This window comes from Prunus dulcis, chromosome 4, assembly GCF_902201215.1.
Source record: "Prunus dulcis chromosome 4, ALMONDv2, whole genome shotgun sequence".
Taxonomy (NCBI): Eukaryota; Viridiplantae; Streptophyta; class Magnoliopsida; order Rosales; family Rosaceae; genus Prunus; species Prunus dulcis.
The window spans coordinates 13,138,567-13,160,435 of NC_047653.1; the positions used below are offsets into that span (position 1 = coordinate 13,138,567).

The window sequence follows — 21,869 nt, forward strand, 5'->3', positions numbered from 1 at the left end:
TTAGGGAAGCCAATTTTACTGATGATGTTGTAGCTGATTTAGGCCATGGCCTTTCTTTGTCCCGTCATTTGTGGGAGCATGGACTGCCGCTAAATTGTTCGTTTCCTTTTTATTTTGATTTATTTGGACTTGTGTGTTCTCATGGTTTCATATTGTAATTGTCTCTCTATAAAAAATAAATAAAAAACTCTCTAGTGTCGTGAAATTTTCTTTATTGTTTGTTTTAAGAAATGTAAGGATTTAAAAATAAATGAACCAAAAGAACAAAATCAACCTCGTGATTAATAGTGCGGTCAAAAGAGTATGAAAATCGATATTTGTTCATTACAATGGCCATTGTGAGTGCTACTAAGTCCTTCGATGCCTTTAATCGATAACCTGGATTACAATGGATTACGTGCATGCTAATATCTTACAATCTCAACAAATTGTGCCAATACAAAACCCCATTTTAATCTAAAGATTCATGAGTGGATTTTAGTACTTCAACCTATCCACCACGACCACAAAACAATTAATACTCTCACTTTGTGTTAGAATAAGATCATTTACCATTAAACCATTTCATGTCTTCATTTCAACCAAATAAAGAACTTCGATAAAAATAAAACAAGTTTAGTCAATCCTAAGGGTGATTGATACAAGGGCAAGGGCAATGTACAAACTAAAAATACTTGTGACAGAGCAAACTGATACAATCTATGATTGCAAACGCTGTGCAAAAAATCAGCCACCATTCATCTTCTTGGAAGAGTATCTGAAAACAAAAAATCATGGAAGGGTGGACCTGCGAGAAGGTGAACGCCAAATTTCATAAGGCATCTATACAAAATATAGCATAATGGTGCATACTTAATTATACACTGCGTATACCAGTTCATAATCCTAGCCCATTCTGCTTCGTGCATACTTTTCTTTTTAAACAAAAAAGAAATAAAAAATCATTTTCAACTAGCAACAGGATGTGATGGTACAGATGAATTGATATATTGATCACAGTTCTTGTCGATGCTCTGAGAAGAAGTTTAAGTAAATCCTTGTAACTATTTCAGGGTTTTAGTAAAACAGGTTTTGATAAAGGATCCTAACCTTCTTGTCCGCCAAGAATATAAAACGGAACATGTGCAATCATCTTCGTTGCACCATCACTCCACTTGACAGTGCCTGGGTTCTGCATTTGTCCATGTGAAGGTCGTGAAGGACCCAATACAGACAAGGAAATTGCAGGTTCGGTCATTAAACCCAAATAATCACGAGCCCGCCGCCAGACCCTCACATCTGATATTCGAGACCGAGCCACCTGGGGATACAAAACAATTTACTAGGCGCGAACTGATGGAGGAATTTTGGCAGCACATTATGCTACAAAGGAAATCCACCTCTTCCACTAAAACACATAGAACTTATGTGTAAGAAAAGGAAAACATAGACACTACTCTGATAAGGAAATAGCTAAGCTTATGAGCTTATGGTCAAAACTGAAAGTCAAACCTTGCCCAAGGAAACCCGTGCCCTAGGCAGCAATTCACGATGGTTGGTAGCCAGCTTTGCAATGGCCGTAACAACAAAGCATAGAAGCCTTGATTGGGATGACTTTCTGGAAGTTTGGCTATCTGAGCTAAAGACTGACTGCTGTCCGAGGCCTAGACGGCTTCATAAGAAAACAAAAAGAGAAGAAAAATGTCAGCAAACAAGAGGTTGCCATTGCTAAGGACATATATGAGACAAATCAAACAAGGGTTTTATCTGTTACCTAGATGCAAGGTTTTCATACAGGAGTAGCTCTAAACCCTCAAAAAGCTCACGAGCTTCATCTTTGTGTGATCCTCCACCCCCACCATGCTCTCCGATGGCCCAACACAATTGTAATGCCAACTCTGTCTATGGAAAAAGAAAAATGTAATACACTCTACATGGAAATACGAGACCTACAAACTTCAACAAATGATGAGGTAATCAACTGACCTTTTCAGGGCTGTCATAGGCTTCCCCAAGCCTGTCCATTATAGGCTTCTGCAAAGATTGAAATCACATTGCAAACTTTCAATCAAGAACAGTAGAAAATATCTTACAATAACATGTTAGTAAAGTTAGGCATGAGTCTACTACAAGGTATGTATCCAGTATATTTTTCTCAATTTCCATTTTGCCCTTTGAATTTAAACCATATAATTAAGGTTTGAACGAAAACCCACAAGAACTGAAATCCATTAGTCCCACCTGCTATCTGGTCAAAATTGTGCACCTCATAATTTCTAATTACATAACTTGAGAGCCTGCTGTGTCACCAACAGTTGCTAATAGATTGAAAAGCAACATAGATAATTGAAAGAAATCGAACAATAATAAATGACTGAAGTAAAATTGTTTTTGCGACACTACCTTCAAAAGTGCAATAAAATCTGGAGAGCGCTGAAATGCAGCAAGCATGAATTCTAAAAGCCTCTTACGAACCTATAGAAATGCATAAATTTTCATAAATAAGATTCTCCATCTCTTGGAAATCGCATGAGTTACACATACATCATGATGATTCCAAGTGACAAAGGATGACAAGAGAACAGGCATCATGCAATCAGATTTCACAGAAGTTCACAAGAAAAGTTTATGATACATAGCTATAAAGAATAATTCAAGCTCAAACCATGCATATAATATGAAAATGAGTAAAGAAGAAAAGTATTTAACACCCATATATAACAGGGTAGCACCAAACCCTTTTTTTGGGTACACCAAATCAAGGATACTGAATCGTAAGAAACAAGAATGATGCAAATATTCAGTTTCTTGAAACTATAACAGTCTCCAATCATCATTGTCCATCATAAAAAGAGGACCAACTATCTTGGGTGCGTCGTGTGACTGATGACTCTAGTGCCTCAAGTGTGACAAGATCAAAGAAAATGACATCATTAAGGGCATCATTGTGATACTGGCCAATGATCCTTGCAGAATCAAGTCAAATGAAGTGCATCTGATGATTGGTCCATTTCTATGCATCAATAATCATAATATCGTCCACATCTTTCTGTACAGTCTGCTAGGATGCCAAAAGAGCATTGCAACAACCTCAGCACAAGAAAACTTAAAATTTATTTAAATGGATACGCACCTCATATGAATAAATTTTGTCAGGAAATATTGTGGCATTTCGGGACATGAGTAGGGGAATCAATGCACAGACCAAAGCTGGAATAAAATAGAGAAAAATAACTTATGAGAACAAACAAAAGAAATAAGTTTCAAAAATAAAATCTGTAAACAATAAAATTGATACCAAATTCTAATGAAGAATCAGAGCTATATCTAACATACAATTATTGACATCACGCAATGCTATAGAAAAATACACATCAAGAAACTGTGGTGCCATGCGTAGTATGTGTTTCAGCCTATCAGATTGAGGGGTATTAATTGCAGCCTGTAAAGCTGCAGCCATCCCAGGAGACGTCCAATGGCGTTCCTGAAATACAACATAAATAAAATTTGAGCATATTTTTCGCAAATGTTCAATTCTAAATAAACTTGATGCCATAAAGTAACGGTATCCAGTCATTTATAAAAATATGCTCAAATCTTGATTCAAATATTTCTGAGTGGTCCAAACCACAGACATTAAGAATCATGCTTAAAGGAATCAAATAACAAAAAACAAAAGTCCAGTAACAGACCACGTCAAAGTCTTTACTAAATTCCTTGTGATTACAAAAAAATAAAATAAATAAAAGAGTTTATGTGATCATCTTGCATCCGCACTCAGATGAAATGATAAAAAGGACGAATTAAACAAACTGCTTCAAAAATCTGTCCCACTTGCCCATTACACCATTTAAGACAAGGAAAGAAAAAAGAGGATACAAATAAGAGAAATATTCTTTTTCTGTACGCTTAAAAAAATAAAAAATCTACTTTTCGATTGTATCCTAACCAAGTTTAAACATTGTGTCACTGACATTGGCATTAAAACAGCTGTAAGCTGCTCCAGAATATGCAAATGAACATTAGATTAGAAAGAAAAATCCTTACAGCGATGCCATCATTTTCATCCTTTAGAAGATCGAGAAACAGAGGGTCAGCAACATCAATTGTACTGCTGTCCTCTGATTCAGAATCTCCCCCTCCATCTCCTATTGTTGAACCAGTATATGCCTCATCCATAAGTGCGAGCAGCATCTGAATCAACATAAAAATGGTATGTTTAACAGCAGGATTTGTAAAGTTTCGGATAAACTCATGTAATTAAGTCTCAAAAATAACCTCAGGAGCTGTACTCTTCTGCATTGAGGCTATGCTGTTTCCAACCAGCGACCCTGAGCTCTTTTCTACCTTCTCCAATGCCACCACCAAAACTACAATATAGTTGAGATGAAAAATTATAAATCTCATGCAACTTTAAGAGGAAACTAAGAAAAAGAAATTTATCATAAAGTAAACACAGCCAAGCCCAGAATAACAGGGCTGCTATGATCAGAAAGTGCTTTATTGTTTGAAAGAAAAAACAAAAAGTTAAATAAGTAAAAAAGACTGTATGACTCTCTGATCATACAGTTACAAGTTCACAAGTGTACACTGAGTAGGACTAACTGTAGGAGTGCAAACCATCGGCAGCAATAAGACCTCGTTGTTTATATGCTAAATGGTGGGACTTTGCAACTGACATTTTGGCTTCACTACTTCGAAATTATTTATGATGGCCAGAAAAAATATTTCAAATCAATTTTTTCATAAACGATATCAGAAGGGTGTAGATAAAAGGATCAAAATAAATCCACAAAAAAACAAAAACGCATGCAAGACCGAACCAGAGTATAAGCTCTGTAAGGTTAAATAAGCCAAGAGATAATGTGCCATCAAAGAAATATGGCGAATACAAAAGATAAATGTGAACTGAATAATCAAACTCACTTGGCAAGTCCACTAAAGATGGAAATAATGGAAGAAATGACCCAGGAGACATCAATCCTGAAAAAACCTTCATAAATGATTTTTCTAATCTGCAGGGAAATTCACAAAGATGACAACAATTGGCTTCTCTTTATTTAGAAAATTTATCAAATCAAGTCATCCATTCACTATAAGGCCAAATGACAATTAGAAATAATAAAAAAAGAATATTTGTAATGTACATATATTCAATGTGTCTGTGTACAAAGCTAACAATTTGGTCATATGTGATGTGACATGTTTATAAAAAGACAAAAGTATACATAAAAAAGGCATCTTTGAGCACAAAATCAAATGAGAGGTACCAAAGAACTCACTTTTCCCCATTCCACGCAATCAACTTTAACATCAACGGAAAGAACTGCAGACACATTGTTAAAGTTAGAGATACAGGATGGAGTTATTTCACAACATTTTGTAGGATATTGCTGATATTGAAAAAGGATCACATAAAAGGAAAAAGAAAATAGAAAAAAGAGGAAAATAGAAGTATAAACTTATAAATGCAATTTGAAATACTTTTGACTACAAGGGCACTGATTTTGTTTCAATTCATTTGGATATTTGATAGGCTTTACCATTATGAGAATATTATCAAGAAGCAAGAATTGTCAACTAACCCACGGTTTACATAAAAAATTACGAGAATGATTTAACTTTTTATATTTCATAGCTTTCAAAAGTTGAGTCAAGCATTGTAACTTAGACATGTTTACTAAGTGATTCTTTGTAATTTACATGTGAATGTAAGTGTTTATTGCAGTATATGCAAAACAACTACACAATTGCGAAGTGCCTCCAACACTTTTAAATAATATGAAAATACAGACTTGAACACCATATTTACTTTTGCTAACAGGTAGATGTCATACTATTTCCTTACAAACAGAAAATGATGTAGATATCAGTCATACCTGAGGAAGTAAGGTAGGGAAAGAAGTTAAAAGTTTTTTCTTGTTGGCATTCAGAAAGTCAATGGTTGCTTCTGCAACAACAGGATCTGCAAACTCACTGCAACCAGATTAGAAAATTTGAAGTGTGATGGCCATCATATTTGTAGTTAGATTTCATATAAGGGAAATGGAAAATTTATGTAAGAATATAAGCAAGAAAAGAAATGCTCATTTCAACACCAAATGGAAAGTAAGGCAGATGATATTTCAGTAGTGCATTTTTTGAAGTTTTAGCATTTATAACTTTCTCTTTAAAGTACAAAAGAATCTAGAGAGTACTTTTCATGTCAATATGATTCTTGTTGACTCTGTCCTTGATATGACATCATATTTAACATTTAACAGACACAGACCCTGACATGAGTCCATGGACAAGTATAGAGTTAAGAACATGTTCATCATCAGAACTGATATATTCAAAGAACAAATCAAGGTTTTATAAAGCACGACAAGGTGCACAAAGTATGTCATTCTTCATTTCATCTCCTGCATCAATCAACCCAAGTATTGGAGCTTGAAATAGACCAATGGAACTTAGGTTTCATACTGGGGAAGTTTCAAAACACTGAAGTAACAAATAAAAATCTTCCCTTCTTCCATTTTATCTTACAAAATTTCTAGAAGTTTGCAGGTTAATCTTGCCACAATTTTTTTTTTTTTCCTTTTCTTGTATTAAAAACCAAACAAATGATTATGATGGAGCAACTGACTACGAAAGAGCAACTTCCATATCATACAACTAATTACTAGGTAGATGTCAACATAGATAAAGGAGAAACCCAATTTCACTCGATATCATATACTTTTAAGCAGCCTAAAAAATAATATGAAAAGCTGTAGATCATTTACCGGCTCAAGCATGAACGGAAGAATGTCCTGAGACTGGGATCAGCATCATGTAGAACTCTCTCTCCAAAATCAAGGTAAAATTGAAGAATGGCCTGGCAGAAAAATCAGGGTAATAAAAGTTTGAGCAAGGCATCTTCCAAAAAGAAAATTTATCATACACGCAAACCTCAACATTGGAAAGAAAAAGGCAACACCAAAAAAAAAAAGACGGAGATGGTGGATATGACTCTTTACGATATCCACTGTTGTGGCTTTGTCAATAAAATGTTCTCAGACCAATAAAAAAATGACACGAAAACTGAAATAGTTATTATACCGTAACAGAAAATAAGAGTTAAATTATTCTTTCCGTAGTCAATGAAAAAAGAAAACAAAAGGACTTCTGAAAATCAACATCTACTAGACACTGAAAGAAGAGATTCTCTTTTACATTCTTATCGTTTTCCCATAGATTAGTGAAACTTCTCCAGAAAACCCTTCATCTTATTGCTTACATAAGTGCAAGCCCTAGTGAACAAGCATTCATTTGTTATCTTACAACGGAAAGCACAGACCTTAGGGAACCCAGTAGAAAGCACTTCCAATTTATTTTCCAAATGAATCATGAGTTATTTACACCAACAATCCATTGGGTTTTTGACTTTTTCACAAAACCCCCTCAGGTTTACACGAACGCCCGAAGTTTCAGCATGGAAAAGTCAAATACTCAAATGGATATGAAACCTTAAGCATCACATATATCTATTTCTGGTGCTTTCTGTAAGCATCCCATATACCATTTTCTGTACCGTATAAATTCTAAAAACACTACTTGACATTAATCAACAATTTTTTATTTATTTTTGGGTTTCATTTCCTAGTCTTTTCTCAGAAATTAGACAAAATGAAACAGTAACAACACAGGGCTGAGTAAAAAATTTAAAAACTACGGAAAAGATAAAACGAACCAGCAACAGAAGGCCAATAGAGGTTCGAGATTGAGACAGCGAAGCCACTGAACGTTGAAAGAGCTTGTTAATCTGCGGATAAACTCTAGCCACCAAATCCTCTGAATTCTCAGCTTTACACAATTCATATAGCTTCTTCACCTAATCAACATTTAATTCAACCAAAAAAACAATATTTTATTTTAAATCAGATAAATGGGGAAAAAAAAAAAAAAAAAAAGGAAGCCGCTTAGTGTATGTTCGGTTCATAATTAAGCTCAGCTTTTGATTTTCCTTCCCCTTTTTCTCAAGAAACAAACAGAGAGTCTGGAAAATGATGAGAGAGAGAGAGGACTCACGGATTGGAGAAGAGAAGAATCGGAAGCAGGATCATTGGCGACGTTGGAGTCTCTGGCACTGCTCGATAAGGTTCTCAGATGCCAATCCCAATCGCGGTCTCTATCGGCCATTTCCTCCCTATATTTTTCTCAAAAACAAAATCCCAAGCGTTTGTTTTTTTTGGTTTTTTGGTGCTACAAATCTCAAGTGTTTTCGTAGCAAAATTCGAAACAGAAATTTTGATTTATTTCAATTGAAGCAAAGGTCTAAAACATTAACGAGAGAGAGAGAGAGAGAGAGAGAGAGAGAGAGAGAGAGAGAGAGACGTTGGGGAAACTCACAGCAAGCACACACTGAAAAGTGAAAACAACCGTTCGCTGTGTGAAACGGCGGGTCGTTACGTGAAGTTAATTCATGTCGTTCAATGTACCTGGGAATTTATTATTATTTTTTTCTTTATAGAAGCAATATTGGGTAGCGGTGAGCACGGTTTGGTCCGGTTTTGACAAAAAAATTATCCAAGGTTGTCCGGCGGCTTGCCTATAAACCAGTTCGATTTTCGATTTTTGACCCGAATCTTTTTTTTATTTTAATTTTTACAAAACCCAACTAAAATTTTATTTTTGGAGCTCAAAAATTCACAAATAACTCAATTTCATGTAAATGAAGGTAATTGGCCTAGAAAAAAAAGATGATTTTAACTTGGACTTGGAAAAAGATTAGTTATGGGCTTAGAACTTTAGCATTGGGCTTAAATATTTTATTAATAACTTCAAAAATACACAACTAGTTAGGCTCGGCTCGGTTCAATTTTTTCTCTACAAGAATTAAAACAATAACCGGACCCAACCGGTCTGTCTGGTTTTTTATCAACCCAATTTGTTTCCCTTTTTTTCAGCTCAATTCAACTCAAATTTCTAGTTTGAATGCCCACTTCTAATATTGGGTTTGTGGAATTCAACTTATATGTGCACGAGTAAATTCTTACTACTTCATCTACAAGCTCCTTACCTAGAACTGGATGCCTAGAACTATTTACTGTACTAAAATGAAAATTCAAATAATAAAGACTTTCTACTAACTTTTGTCGGATGTAATAAAAAATAAAATAAAACCTTAAGATCTATGGGATGCCTCACCTCTCTTCGTGAATCAGTACTCTGCTCACGTTATTAAAAATAAAAAATAAAAAAGTTAATGCAAGCAAATTTATGTCATGGAAAGTGCATAATAATATCATTCTTCGGGTTTTAAAAACTGAAAATTGAAAAAAAAATATTATTTTATTTATAAAGAAAACATTAAAATTTAATATATATTATTAAAAAATAAATAAACTTGAAGTTAAGATATCAATATAATAATATTATGTATTATTTTACTATAAAATAAATATAATTTATTGATTTAAACGGATTGACCCATTGGACTTCGGGCAGGGCCTTGTCTCGGCACAAACCAAATGCTTCTTAAAATTATCACCACTTAACTAGTTGAGGAAAACCCGAGTTTGTTGTAAAGAAAGAAGAGTGGGTGAAGCCCACATGCTCTAACATTCAACACCAAATCAAACCACACACCCATCAAATCAAACCATACACCTACTAAACCAAATCACACACCCACCAAACCAAGCCATTTGTTTTGTCTATAAATAGGCATTATATTTGCTTGTAATGTAAGATGAAATGAGAGAAGATGAAGAGAAGAAAGAAAGAGGGTGAGTGTGTGAAGAGAAAGAGAGCAAAGAGAAATTCTCCTAGAGAGAAAATTAGGTGAGCATACATATTGTAAACACTAGAGTTGTAGCCATATTATGTTATGAATGAAAGGTTACTGTTGCTGCTCTCCGAGGACGTAGGCATAGCCGAACCTCGTTAAATGCTGTGTCTCATCTACTTTACGTGCAGCTCAATATTTGCACATATTCCAGTTCGTTTTATAACACGTTATCAGCACGAGAAGCTCTCAGGTATAATTTTTGTGTTGCACTATTATCTATACTACTAACCATTATGTTGATGTAAGGAAGAAAAGTAGTGGAGAAGTTGTGGTCTGCTAGAGAGATATACGAGCAAACCAACTGTAAGGATAAGCTCTATGCCTCTTACTTTTTCTATTATTTTATTATTTCTCTATATTTTTAGTGGTGGTTTTTATCCCCACATTTATTTTATTTATTGTATGGTGTAGGTTTATTACCCATACAACAGTATCTATTTAAAAGGGTGGTGCGGGTTTATCGTCCACGCCTTTACTTTTATTTAAATGTATGGAGCAGAATTAGTGCCCATACAAGCACGTTTACTTTATCGCAAATTTACTTTTATTTAAAGTATGATGTGGGAATTAACCCTCATAGCAATTTAATTTATGAATTTACTTTACCGCACATTTAATTTTATTTAAAGTATGGTGCGGGATTAACGTCCATACAAGCAATTTAATTTATGAATTTACTTTACCGCACATTTAATTTTATTTAAGGTATGGTGCGGGATTAACGTCCATACACAAGCAATTTAATTTATGAATTTACTTTACCGCACATTTAATTTTATTTAAAGTATGGTGCGGGTTTATCGTCCATACCAGTAATTTATTTACCAGCAATTTATTTTATGGATTAATTGTGTTGTATGATGAGTTTTTACAGTATGCAGATCAGGACCAGAAGTTCCTTGATCCTCATCATACAATTACATCAGGACTTGAAGATCCTTGATGATGATATTGATATGAGAGCTGGCAGTCTCTCCGGTACTATACTTGTAAACAAGAGATCGGACTTGAAGATCCTTGATCCTTGACATGTAAATAAGGACCTAGAGTTCCTTGATGATGTAACAGTACCGTATTGGTTAAAAGTGCCGTACACATGAATATTAACTGTACTGGCAAATGTACTGCACATATGAATAGATATGTATTCATGACTTGATGAATAGTACTATTCACATGAATAGTGACGTATGCATAAATATTAACCATTTTGGGTAAACCGTCACTATATACAAAAAGGAACCTGCAGTTCCTTAAACTCATGGATGAGCAATTAAATGAGATGCCAGAAGTTCCTCAAAATATGGACAATTATGTAAGGGCTTGAAGTCCCGAAATATGTACAGAAAATTGTAAAAATGTCCATACCATGAGAATATGTGATTTTGGCCCGAAGTTCAAAATCTAAGGGGATTGAATATCCATACCATGAGAATATGTGATTTTGGCCTGAAGTTCAAAATCTAACAGTGTTGAGAACCTAAAGTTCCAACAGTTAAATGGACAACCCTTGAGGTATTATTGCAAATTGTGGTACACCACATATTTCTTTGGCATAAGAGAATGATGAATTTAATAAAGTTCGATTTTGTTATAATCGACACCTCAAGGAAGAAATATATTTTGTGAATTCCGGTTGTTAAAAATACACCGTGAAATGGATAATATCAGTATAAACCTCAAATGATGAATTGAGGCTCCCCACATATTTTGTTATATCTGGGCCGGAAGCCCATGGATCCAAATATATGAGAGATCCTGAACTTGAAGTTGTGGGTATATAGTAGTTAATGCTCTTCACTACTATATTGTGATATTAGCGTGGCTTTTACTCAATCCATATTTCATGTCCATTTGAAAAGGGCGAATAAATTCTGAGTTTGTGTTTAGCCCGGGCCAGAAGTTACGGGCTCACATGCATTGAAATATGAAATTTGGGAGAGTCGATGTGGTTATTTGAACCTATAAGGCACAAGGTTCCAAACCGTCATTTTGAAAAGACGTAAAAACCACAGGTGCAAGTTTAAGAATGTGCGCAATTATTATAACAGGAAAGGAACATATAACAGATAGATTTTTCCACCTGCAATGAAGGTGCAGGCCCTGTAAAATCTATAAAATTACATTATGTTCTGGAAGCCTCTGAAGGAAGAGGACGGCGCCTCTTAAGCTTAGCCATGAGCCTCTCATGGTCTCCCAAAATTCTTTCATTTGAGACCTGCAGCATGTCTAGCCTTCTCAGTGTATCAACAGAGTACGAACTCACCAGTTTCAACAAGGAATTATTCTCTCCTTTAAGTTTCTCAACCTCCTGTTGAGACTCATGAAGCATTCTTTGAAGAGACGAATTTTCAGTTGTTAGCTTCTGAACCTCGTTTGCTCTAACACGCAAACGATCAGCCATGTTAGAAACAGAAGCAGCACTCTGAATGCTAGAAGCCATTGAGTCATCAATAGCCTCTTCCTCAGACCTCCCTGTCAACAACATTTCATCCATTGGAGTAATGAAATTCCTAGCTACTATGACAGCAGTAGCATCATTCATCATCACAGAATCATTAACTGTGAGATGACGATTTTGGGATACAAAGGATGGACGCCAAACTTTGGCGTCACTGGTTGTTGTGGGAGGTTGTTGTTTGGGAGCATCATTTAAATTGAAATAATTTGGGCAGGGAAGAGGAAGCCATTTTAAGAAGGTTTCGAAGAAAGTCTTACAAAAACTAAAGTTTCAGAAAATGAAGGAAGTTGAGTTGAAACGCAGTTGCTCCAATCAAGTTTTGCAAAGGCAATATCTATAGACGAAAATGTGGCAACATTTCCAGGATCCCAATATCTTCTCGAATCCCCATATTATCTTTTTCTTTCCCAGAGTCCAAAACTTCACGTGGCCTCTAATAATGCCTGTCGGCACTTTCGGCATTTTCAAGTATTATTTTCAAAGCCGATCTTGCTTTACGGATTTCACGGAGCTACTTTTTCAAAAGTATCCCGAGAATCTCGCAATTTTCCTATGGTTAATTTGAAATTCACCGGTTCTACCTATTCATTGTATTTGTGTATAAATGTGTTACTAACGAAATTTTCTTTGCAGAAGACATCCAGTTTTCTCCATACCTAGTGATGCGATATCTACTTGTTTTTCTTATCAGTAAGCACTCAATATGCCCGAGAAGCAAGACTATCTCTGATCATCCATTCAGGAAGCAAGACTATCCCTGATCACGTTTCCGCTACATCAGGGAACTGTGAAGGCGACCTTATGCTCTAATCTCCTGAGGTCCTTCTAGACTAGGAGAAATGAGAGCTTGTTGTCTGCTCCCACCAGCTTCCTTCCTTGATTGCTTACCTTACCTTGCAATCAATATCACAATTTTTGTATCTTTTCTTTCTTTTTATAACTCTCTGTTCATAAGAGATTTTATTTCTTTAGAATGAACATCCGAAGAAAGAATCCATGAAGTGATCCTAACTCTGAGGGTTATTTGTTTTTGACAGAGAAAAGAATTGTGATTTTTGCTTTTGCAGGATATAACTAGATCATCAAGCACTACATTTACTGGGCCGATACAAGCTTGAATGATACTTGAGAAAAGTTTCTCCCACCTAAGGATGTAAGCAATACTTGTGTTATTTTATGCTTATATACTTATTTGATATTTTATCTTGAAAGGTAACCAAATGGGGAGATAAGTCCGTTCCAAAAGAATGGCTTGTATGTATCCATGAATTATTAATGCAAATTTTACAGATTGCAAGTTGGATACATTGATAATACACTGCACAGATTAAAGTCCCATAAGAACAAAATATGGGTATAGCAGTGATCAATATGATGCACGCCTGTTGCGTAGCAAATGATGTGGATTGAAGTCCCGAAAGGACAATCCTTTGACATGTCAATATTGATATTGTGCACGCCTAATGCGTAGCAAATTGTATGGGTTAAAGTCCCAGAAATTAATTGACATGTATGTATTAATCTGTGGCATGCCTGCAGCATGACAGATATATGGGTTCTAAATGTTCCAACTCCCTAAATGGAGATTATCCACGCCCTACTATAAAATAACGCTCCATTGGAGGTTATAATCCACATTCTCACATAATAAAAGCCCCTGCAGTGGCTTGGGTACCCAAAAGCAAAGAAATGCTTATAATTGATGTATGCGCATGCACATGAGAATGGTGGGATCATGAATTGATGAATGACAAATTTTGATTTTGGAGTAGCTACTCAAATCATCAATGGGCTGTGTTGATTGGAACCACGCTCAATTATTAAATGTCGACAATATCATTGGCCAAAATGGAATGAGGTAATTCCATTATAGATAAGAATGAACGTGAAAGAACAAACCCACAGTACGAACCCCAAAATTTGTTAATACTGAAAGTTATACTTGGGTGTTCGGAATAAAAGGGAATATACCTACTTTGTATGACACAATGTTTTTGGCATAAACAAGGAATGTTGGGTTTTCTCCATATTTATAGATTCAATTGTGCCCCTTTATTGCACATTTACGGAGACCAACATGTTATCTTTAAGGGTTATTAAATGCACGGAGCATATTGCCAGAAGCGATTCCCTAAAGATGTATAAATAGCTGGGTTAAAGCTATATAATGTGTCATAAAGTTTAATCCCTTTAAACAAAATCCTTGAAAGGATTGAAATTGCATGAAGCAAGTCCCTGAATGACATGTGCCTGAAGCACAAAATCTGTACTCAATGTTAATGTACATAAATTGCCTCAATGAGTATATTGATTATAATGTGTTTGCAACACATTAAAGCTTCTCAAGAGTTCCAGAAATATTTGTCTCGACTTAAAGATCGAGCATTATGCCAACGAGATTCTTGCTTATACTAAGAAAGTATTGAAGCATTTTTATGAGGATTATCCGTTGGACACTTTAAAGATTTTCCGGAAGTATATTGGACCGGACATCATATTTTCCAGATAAGGCTCAACTCCATCACCATCATTTTGGGATGATGTGAGGTATATTTGATGCTATTTCCGCATAACACCATGTACGGGCATATTCTTTCAAGTGAACTTACAAATAGCCCAAGTTTTGTTGGAAACGCGGACTCTGAAAAAATTTTATGATTTACATAGAGATAGCTCACTGGAAATATATTTACTTACTCAACTACGAGAATTATTAATGGCTACATCCTCCACTCACTCCGAAAGATTCTCACTCCAAAAGATAGTCATGAAGACATTAGGGGGAGATATTAATCAAGGGGAGCATCCAGAAGTATGCTATACATATTGTTATACTCTTTTTTTTTCTTCCTTCCATCAGTTTTCTACCTCACTAGGTTTTCTCCAAGCAAGGTTTTAATGAGACAACCAATCTAGGGACATGTGGTCTCCAAGGGGGAGTGTTGTAAAGAAAGAAGAGTGGATGAAGCCCACATGCTCTAACATTCAACACCAAATCAAACCACACACCCATCAAACCAAACCACATACCTACCAAACCAAATCACACACCCACCAAACCAAATCACACACCCACCAAACCAAGCCATTTGCTTTGCCTATAAATAGGCATTATATTTGCTTGTAATGTAAGATGAAATGAGAGAAGATGAAGGGAAGAAAGAAAGAGGGTGAGTGTGTGATTGAGAAACTCTCCTTGTTGCACATTTTGTTGTTCTTCTAGACTTTAAATAAACCATAATTAAATAAACCATAATATGTATGTGTTAAATGAGACAAACAAAGATGAGCCAATGGTGGTAAATTAGCAGGATCTGGCTGGATGGAGTGACAGATATGGGCTCTGTTTAGAACCAAATAACACAAGGATGGTTTTGATTTTTCCATTTTTGGATTATGAAACGTGGTTACCAATCTAACTATAGAAGAAGAAGAAAACTCTGAACAAGGACATGGAACATGGTTACCGAAAGACAAAATACTCTACTTTACATGTACACAACCACCGAGTTATATAAACTCAACTGTCTCAATCCAAGTGCATCTGCATCATATTTACAAGAGAGAAATCTAAAGCACAACAATCAGAAAATATTTCACACGCACTAAAATAGATATGTGGATATTGCAGTCAAAACATTCCCAGAAAGTATTACAAGTTGAGGCTTTGGAGTCGGCTAGCTTTAGTCTTTAACATCAGGTGCAGCTAGTACCACAGAATTGCCACCCACTCTGAAAATATGAATTTGTGCCAGACTTGGCTTGACAAATTCAAAAATGGCGGTGTCCCCGGGTATAATCTGGTTCGCGTTACAACAGTCTACCAAACCTGTAGACATGTTCACACGACAAGAAGATACTTTGCCCCGGACTCTAAGTTTAACAGGCCATGATCTCCCAGTTGGATCATGAATCATCATACTCTTCTTGCTAAGAAGACCTTCAGTTACGGCTACTTCCTTGGGAATTGGCTGCAATTTGGAACATCATCGATATCAAGGAGAAAAAAATGATAACACTTTCATGCTAGAAGCATTTTCACTTGAATGGTTCATAAATTTTGTACTCAAGCCTAAGAAGTTAGTGTACCCCTAAGAAATGGTAGAACTTTCAATAATGACTTCTTGAAAATGTTTTTCCATAACTTCCATACTGCAACTCTATTACATTTCATCTTCATTGAGTCACATAATCTTAAAAAGGAATTTTAAAGATCTCCTACTATTTGCAATCACAACGAGGGAAGTTTTAAAAACAAAATTGGGTTAAGAATTGGGTAATAAAGTACTCACAACGCCATATCGAAGTTTCCTCGTGAAAGTTACCATGAAACATGAATACTTCGGTTTAAACAAGACGGGTTCAGTTGATGTTGCTCCTACTCGTGAAAGTTACCATGAAACATGAATACTTCGGTTTGAACAAGACGGGTTCAGTTGATGTTGCTCCTACATGATCATTTGCAGGTCTCCTCCCAGGTATAACATAATTGCCTATACAGTATCAATATGAGACACAATTTAAGAAGAAAAAAGTAAATAAGCTGCTAGAGAAAATAGCACAAACAAATCTTCCCTAGATGTAGAGAAGTAAAATAGAGTATAACTTACCACTTCTTCTGCCAGAAACAATTGCTTTGTTTTGACAGTTTTTGTTGTAGTTTCTAGTTTCAGGGTCAACAATTTCTTCTTTAACTTGAGCTTTCCCTTTGTTAGCCAAGGAAACAGGACTGCCACTCCTCTCAGCTACCTTTACATTCTTCTCACAAGCAGTTCTATCATAGATTGTGACTTTAAACTTTGATTCACCATCATATTTGAAAACCAAAAAATCCCCATCTTCTAAATGATGATCCTTCACAAACCCTTGCCAACCATCTTGGAAGAACAAGCCATTCTCTCTCTCTTCCAATTCCACAGTCCACCGAATTCCACTAGGGCCACTGAGAGCACATTTGTGAATACATTGAAGTTCTTGACAAACTTAGGTGGTATACGCTACAAAATTTAATAGCTTTTTTAAAATCCAAACAATCACATATGTTCAGTTTTTTTTTTTACTTTAGCCTAAATTACTCTAAATAAATCAAATTTATACGAAGGGGACTCAAACTTGGATGAAAAGGACACTTCCCTGGAGAACTGACCTAACCCTGTTCAGTTATTGTCTCACTATCATGAACATAGCATACAATATGCATGAATAGGTGTGAGAAAGTGATTTATTTCTATGAAGTAAAAATTCCCCCATTGTGTTTAGTGTGGACTAAAACAGTGTGCTCAAACATAAACCATGAACAGGGTATTAACCTTCAAATAAAAATCACGGGCATCATTCGGAATCTAACAAATTGACTAAACTTGAACGCATGCTGAAGATTAATCTTGAAAAACGAACCATACCAAAAGAAACAGAGAGCAGTTTGTAATTGATCTTGAACTTAAAAGTAAAAAAGAAGGCAGGATGTTACCAGACGCTGAGAGAAGTCACCAAGTAGGATCTTGAAGAAAGATTGCTTATTTAGCGAAGGCTTAACTAGTTTCCTTGCCATTCCAACCCTTGAAAAAAGCAAACAACTTTTCTGAATCTCTGATCTTTATTTTGGAGGCTGTTGCTTCAGAATCAGATCCTCCAAAGCATTTTTTTTTTATTTTTTTTAAATTTGGTATTTTCATGTTTCTTATATATATGTCTTGGGTTGTGTTAAATAAAATAGATATTTAGTCATATATCCATTCTTAGCATTAATGATATAAATAAATTATATATTATTAATTTATATAAACAAACCTAAAAAATAATAGTTGACCCTATTGAATTTAATTTTGATTATTAAATTACTTTGATGCCCTATTGAGTGTTTTGGGTTTTTTTTAATGAGATTTTGGGATTGGGCTTATTTTAAGGGATTGATGACAGTTTTATAATTTATAAGAAGTTAAAAGCATATTTATTATGTTGTAAATGGGCCTTTGGTGTGTTTTTAAAGTCCATTTAATATATATATATATATATATATATAATGTTTTTCCTTATGGCTGAAAGAGAAACTTTTTTTAGTTAATGTGGTCTAGGCCGATAGAAAAAGGCATTGACTTGTAGACGAGTGTCTTTGGTTCCAACTCGTAATATAACTTACTATAAACATAACAATTTAAAGGCTTAACCTTGTGTATGCAATCATCCAGGTTTCTTGAGTGTTCCCTTTTTTTAGGGATTAAGATGGACCATCTCTAGGAAAGTCTCTAAATTTTAGCCAAATTTTAGTTAAAACAGCTAAAAAGCTTTTATAGCAAACTACTTAAAATTATTTCCTCCAACAATGTTCTCTATTTTGGCTAATCTATAATATTTTATTATCCTAAATTTTAAATATTTGAGTAACTAAAATTAAAAATTCATTAAAAAATAAAAAGTAAGAGGCGAGAGAGGGTTGTGGGCCTAGGGAGAGAGAAGAGGAAGGAATGGAGAACCATCAATTTCTCTCTCCTCTTCTCTGATGGTGTGTTTTACTAATTAGGAATTGAAATTCTCATCATGAATTAAATTCTACCTATGAAGGATTCATGCGTTTACTTTACATCAAGAAATTAAAAAGTAAGTGGGGCAACACAAAATTAGGAATTGAATTCCTGATTAAGATTATGCTATTAGGTTAATGCTTAAATCAATCTAACATGAATCATAAATTGGCCGAGTTGCTTATCCCTACTTACTTATATGCCCACCAAATTTATGACTCCACCCTTAGAGTGATGTTGCTACAACTATAATGAGTCCAAAAGCAGGCGATTCTACACGTAATGAGGATGATTTGATATAAGAGTCAGTGACAGGACCCGATCCAAATTCCGCTTTGGAATCCGAGCCGGACCCTGTGCGTGTCCGACACCTGGCGAATGTCGGGCACAAATGACCTATTTGCCCTTCTATGCAAATTATGATAAAATAACAAGGTTAACTTCTACCGAAAAACCGGTAGAGTTTCCCTTGTAACTGGCTCAATACCAAATATTTACACTTGCCAAAACAAGAATATAAATATACAATCAACTGCCAGCATACGTAAATATACAATCCAACAGTTCAGTTCTCAATCTAGGGCAACATATAAGAGCAATTACTAAGAGTTTACAGAGGAGCTAATCCTTTTACAAAACAAAACTTCTACATCAAAGGAAAGGCGCGGAAGATTGGAAAACGGCCCGATGGTGGATTTCTGTGCACGTCTACAGCCTGGGGGCACAAAACATTCAAAAAATGTGAGTGGACAAAAATAAAGGTCTAGAAAATAGCATATGAACATACTAACCCCACTGTAAAAACAGTTATGTAAAGACTAAATATTTAATCTTCACTTCAATCATACTAAAATCAATGCATTCACATATTTATATACGTATATGCCAATCATAACCAAGGTCCATAAAACTCTCTTAAAAGCATTGAAATCAATTTAAAACTACCACCTAGGTGTACCCCTTTAATTCCGTCAATTCCTGATATCCGTCAATTCCCCTGGCAGGTCTCGATGACACAAAGTAAACCCGAGCCGCAAACTGGCATGAGTCAGGGGACCGTAGTCAGCCTGATCCGCATTCCTGGCTCTCACGATCCGGACATCCCCGAAACTCGTGAGGCAGATGTCAAGTGCACTGACAAAACTGAAGGCAAACTGGATGTCCGTGGACATCGTCATATCTGAAGGTAACATATACCGAAGGCAACCTATTTCTATAACTGGGTGCTTAAGGTGGTTTAAGAAAATATAAAATTTCTGAAAAATCTTATAAATAACTGAATTTTTGTTATTGTTTACTTTCCATATCTCTTTAGCATATTCAACTAAGCAGCATATAAATAAAGATATTTAACTTCAACAAATCATGCTAGGAAAACCATACTCAATAAAACTTATTCAAGATCAAATAATGAAATTTATTTGCATAAAATCATTTATAAAAGAAAAGTCCACTCACTCCTGATCCGAGCTAGCTAGACCTCCTTAAGGTCCCTCCTGCGGGTCTGCCTGGCCCCGGGTGCCTGATTAAACCACCATGAATATTTAATTAATAAAACTGCTCGGTATAAGTATTTAACTAAAACCCTGACCCCTGACTCCTAGAAGTGCGTGCACTAACTTTAAAATCAATCTTATGCCCACTTAAGTATTTCGGACGGTTAGAACTGTCCTAAAAGACCCGAGACTCACTAAGTGATAAATTTCCATATTGGTCAATACGGAACCTCGTGGGGTCCACGACCTCCAATTGAAAATCTGGGAGTTCCTATAGGTTTCTCACATCTAAATAACCATGTCCTGCAAGTCTGGTCTGAATCGGACGATCGGATTGACCACGATCGTGTAATCGCATAATTTCTAAACCCTAGCCCTAGGGTTCGCGATATCGGAGTATCCGGGACTCCGATTCACAATCCGTCGAATCCTACACGATTCTGAAATTCTCTAGAGTAATATATCTGAAATTGAGTACGATCCAACGGCTCAACAGTATCGAACCCGAAAATCGCACAACATGAAAAATCCGTTCGAGGTTCAAACGGTATCCAAATTGAGATCCGCGAATTCCTACGCACTCGTGATAACCTAAGGATCGTATCAAGACACAGTGCCACTACACTACCCTTGCCCACGCGCCGCCACACGCGCCGGCAGCGATGGGTGTCCAAAGCGATTAAGCATCGCCGGAAAATCTCAAAACCACGGCTTCAAACTCCTACCATAGGTATAACACCACATTTGGAACCACTTTTGTTCTTGGACCTACCCCAAAAACTGACCGGAAGTGGCCGAACACGGAGGCCGAAAATCGGCAGAATTTCAATTTGAAAACCGAGCTATCTATGGTCAAAATCGATGCAAATCTATCCAACCATCAGCTAGAGCATGGAAAATAGGTAGAAATCCATACCTCACCCGTCCGATTTGGTGGCCAAATGACACAGATTGAAGGGTAGGAAGTTCTGTCAAATCCGGCTACTTCCCTTAGATTTTTCCGGAAATTTCACCGCGGCTGGCGTTGGAGAGTGGTCGGGGCTTGAAGACGGAACCGAGCTGGTCCTGTTGGCACCGACGGCAGGGGCAGAGGTGGTCGGTGGCGGAAGTTCTGGCGGCTGAAGGGTGACGGGAAGGGAAGCAGCGGGAGAGGAGAGAGAGAGAGAGAGAGAGAGAGAAAGAAAAAAAAAACTGAGGGAGAAGAGAGAGAGTGAGGGTTTAAAATCTGATTTTTCCAAATTACCGTTTTGCCCCTCATGGTATTTTAACCGTATTTTCTTCGTTAAAGCTCCGATTCGAGCCCACTCCATGTCTACGGACTCGTTTCGTCGCGCTCTACGCAACAGCGTATGTGAAANTTGTCAAATTCCTTTTTGGTCAAAAAGTCAACTTTTCTTTAATAAATTATTCCAAGGGTAAAATTGTCTTTCCTCGTAATAAATTACTAATTAAATATGAATTTTAGGTTTGGGTTATTACAGTCAGTTTAAGCTGAATTTAGACTTTGAGAACCTCTAATCTAAGTTCAACGTGGATTTGATCAAATTGCTAATTTATCAACGCAACAAAACTTATGCGAAACCGAAAAAATTTAAAAG

The 21,869-nt window shown here is 36.0% G+C and overlaps 1 protein-coding gene and 1 long non-coding RNA gene across 4 annotated transcripts; both read right to left on the reverse strand.

Annotated features, from left to right (window-relative positions):
• Positions 1-361: 361 nt before the first annotated feature.
• On the reverse strand, positions 362-8,326 carry LOC117626439 (AP-5 complex subunit zeta-1). 2 transcript variants are annotated; one of them, XM_034358136.1, is made up of 16 exons: positions 8,032-8,326; positions 7,694-7,834; positions 6,747-6,838; positions 5,859-5,955; positions 5,262-5,305; positions 4,906-4,994; positions 4,258-4,349; positions 4,027-4,173; positions 3,316-3,463; positions 3,113-3,189; positions 2,383-2,454; positions 1,966-2,013; positions 1,754-1,881; positions 1,492-1,651; positions 1,090-1,300; positions 362-787 (listed from the first exon to the last, which is right to left on the reverse strand). In XM_034358136.1, exons 1-16 carry the CDS (start codon positions 8,140-8,142, stop codon positions 738-740), a joined length of 1,707 nt encoding a protein of 568 aa, XP_034214027.1. In that variant the 5' UTR covers positions 8,143-8,326; the 3' UTR covers positions 362-737. The 2 variants fall into 2 exon arrangements, with proteins under 2 accessions (XP_034214027.1, XP_034214028.1); XM_034358137.1 differs by lacking the exon at positions 2,383-2,454.
• Positions 8,327-15,693: 7,367 nt separating this feature from the next.
• LOC117625906 lies at positions 15,694-17,885 on the reverse strand. 2 transcript variants are annotated; one of them, XR_004585463.1, is made up of 4 exons: positions 17,725-17,885; positions 16,865-17,196; positions 16,547-16,747; positions 15,694-16,225 (listed from the first exon to the last, which is right to left on the reverse strand). It is a non-coding gene; the product is annotated as an uncharacterized LOC117625906 (long non-coding RNA). The 2 variants fall into 2 exon arrangements; XR_004585464.1 differs by having other exon boundaries at positions 16,865-17,251.
• Positions 17,886-21,869: the final 3,984 nt, after the last annotated feature.